Source organism: Crocodylus porosus, unplaced genomic scaffold (genome assembly GCF_001723895.1).
Source record: "Crocodylus porosus isolate Cpor-Errol unplaced genomic scaffold, CroPor_comp1, whole genome shotgun sequence".
Lineage (NCBI taxonomy): Eukaryota > Metazoa > Chordata > Crocodylia > Crocodylidae > Crocodylus > Crocodylus porosus.
In genome coordinates this window covers 35564108-35566774 of record NW_017728943.1, presented here as the reverse complement: position 1 = coordinate 35566774, position 2667 = coordinate 35564108, and the positions used below count along the sequence as shown (strand labels likewise).

At 50.1% G+C, this 2667-nt stretch overlaps 1 protein-coding gene across 1 annotated transcript in view; it reads right to left on the bottom strand.

The window, feature by feature from the left end:
• The window catches only part of PPP3R1 (protein phosphatase 3 regulatory subunit B, alpha), a 64689-nt gene extending 64279 nt beyond the window's left edge, over positions 1 to 410 (bottom strand). The window contains exon 1 of the mRNA XM_019549149.1: positions 191 to 410. Coding sequence (XP_019404694.1) covers positions 191 to 193 — 3 coding nt within the window. The 5' untranslated portion in view covers positions 194 to 410. The remainder of the gene's footprint in view (positions 1 to 190) is intronic.
• Between the last annotated feature and the right edge of the window lie 2257 nt (positions 411 to 2667).

Here is a 2667-nt window from a genome sequence, read left to right as displayed (position 1 = left end):
CCGCGCCCGGCACTGCAGTACGCCGCACGGCCCCTCCGCCATGATTGCAGCATGTCCCCCCACCCTGCTGCCGCTGCCGCCGCCGCCGCCGCCGCACCAGCACCTTCCCCCACCCCCGCTGCAGCGGGAGCCGAGGGAAGGGCGGTCTGGAAGGTTCGGCGGGGGGAGAGAGGGGAAGGAGGGAGCTCACCATGGTGGCGGTGGGTGCGCCGGGAGTGCCCCCACAGCCGCTGGATCCGCCTCAGTGCCCGGCGCGCCCCGGCTCCGCGCTGAGGTCGGCTGGGCTGCCCGCGCCCGCTCTGCGGCAGTGGCTGTCGCGGACCCGCGGGTGCAGGCAGGCAGGGAGGTAGGGGGCTGGCGGGAGCTGCTAACGACCGAGCCGCGAGGGGCGGGACTCCTACATCCGGGCAACCCCGCCTCGTTTGCATACGGGGGAGGGGGGCGCGTGATGTCATGCGCGGCGGGGTGGGGCGGGGGGAAATGGAGGCTGAGCTGGGGGGAAACCCTGTGGGTTGTTCCATGCGGGGGGGGGGGGGTTCCCTGTGGGTCGTTCCATGAGGCGGGAGGGGGGTTCTGTCTGGGCCGTTCCATCGGAGAGAAAGAGGGGGGCAGTTTCATACCTTAACGCAGCGTTTCGCAACCCATGGGTTGCAAGAATTTATGGAAGGGTTATAAGCAAACTTTAAAAATGGATTCTCCTTTAAAGGAGAAGAACGGGAGAAACCGTAGCTTTTATTTTGCAGGATGGCAGAGTTCCAGCCTGCAAGGGGCTGCTGGGGGCCCCCTCTACCCCACACACCTACCCCTTGCCCCACACACTGGGTGGGGTGCAGCAGATCGAGAGGGAGGGGTACCGGGTTGGGACTGGCCATCAATGTTTACAAATGGGTCCTGGTACAAAAAGGTTGAAAACCACTGCTCTAAGGGATTTAGAACGAGTAAGGAATATAAGGAGGAGCCTTTCTAGGAGTGTGATTTAGGATAACAAGATTAGCTGTAAGGGAATAACCTATATATATTGTAAGTAGGACAGTTGATGTGGGGGGAGGGGTTCCTCTTATAAAAGGCTGAAGGGTGGAGTGAATACTAAGGAGAAGTGGGTTTGCTTTGTATGTTTGGTTAAAGCTGATGTTCAGTCTGAAGAACAAAACTCTGCGTGGGAGCACTGGGAGACAGTCTTGTAAGCTGTGACAAATGAGCAGGTGGATCTTCTAATACTGGAATAGCGTCCCCATTTTCATGTCATTTGAATGTAGTTGTATGGCTATGGTGTCTTCCAGACATCACTTATTTTTTCAGGCATTTGATATTCGGCTGAGGCTTGGAGATACCTTGTCAGGAGAACGCAACACAGTTTTGCCAGATTCAAAATGGGAGGAAGCCTTTATTTAAGGTTCACTTAGTTAATTGAGGACTGGACTAATGATTTGCAGGATGCCACCCCACACACACATACATGTTTGCTTAGAGCCCTTTCCAAAGGAGAATGTTTCACAGGGCAGCATCTGGTATGCTCAAATTGTTAAGCATGCATAAGCTGAGAACCATGCAAATGTAGCAAACCACTCCAACTTTAACATTTCCTCATCCAGGGTTTACCCTGTAAATCCTAACACAGAGGCCCCCATGAGATCTTGAATACTCCTGATCAGGCGATTAATTTCCCCCCTTCTCCAGGACGGTTACCAAGAGAATTGCTCCCTACTCTTGACCTGCTGTTTGTGGGGGTCTGATCTGATTTAAAGCTAGCATTGATGCAGAACCAGTGGGGCTCTAATACATGTTTAATGGCATGTGCCTGAGGCCAGTCTGTCAATTGTTGAAGTAAGCTAGACTTACAAAATTGGATGGTGGTGGAAAAAAGGAAGCAAGGGAAGAAGGTTGTGTTAAAGTGATATTGTGGCTGTGAGAATGGGCAAAGCAAGGATTTCTTTGGGCAATATCTTTTGTTGAACCAACTGCATAGTTGGGATAGAGGCAGGCAAGGTTCTTTGGGTAGGTGTGATATCTTTTATTAGACCAACTGAGTAGTTAGGGAAAGTTCTTTGCAAGCTTTCTGGCACAGTCACCCTTCTTCAGGCATAAGGAGTCTCTGCTGTTGGGATAGAGTTAGACAAACTTTTTAATGCAAGACATTCCTCTTCAAGTCTGAGGAAAAAAGCAAGCATATCAATAGTTTAAAAAATAAAGTAGAGCTGTGAAACATGGGGTGGGGGGAGAAATTCCCAGGGGTAGCTAACAAACAACAGAAGCAAAGAAGCTAATTATTGGGAAATCAAGGCCTTTCAAAAGAGAGGAGGGTCATTATCATCTTTCCTGTGTGGGAAAAATTCAGGAAGCAGGTAGATTGTCATGTGCGATTAAAAAAAAGCAATATTAGTGTCTTTGGTTCATCTTGTCCAGCCAGCTTATGGTTTTTTAGTTCCCAAGTTCATGTTTTAAAGGTGCTGGGTAGATTTCCCTTGAGCACAAGGATAGTGAGAGCAGAGAGGGAAAGGTTGCTCTATGAGTAACGTGCTCTTAATGGTGTTTGTTTGTCTCTGTCCTTTATATTTTTTTCTATGAGAATTCATTCTCTTTCTACAAACAGTGTAGCTGCTGTTTAGTTTCACCCACGTACTGTAGTTGTCATGGGGCATTGGATCAGGTATATCACATTTTGGATAA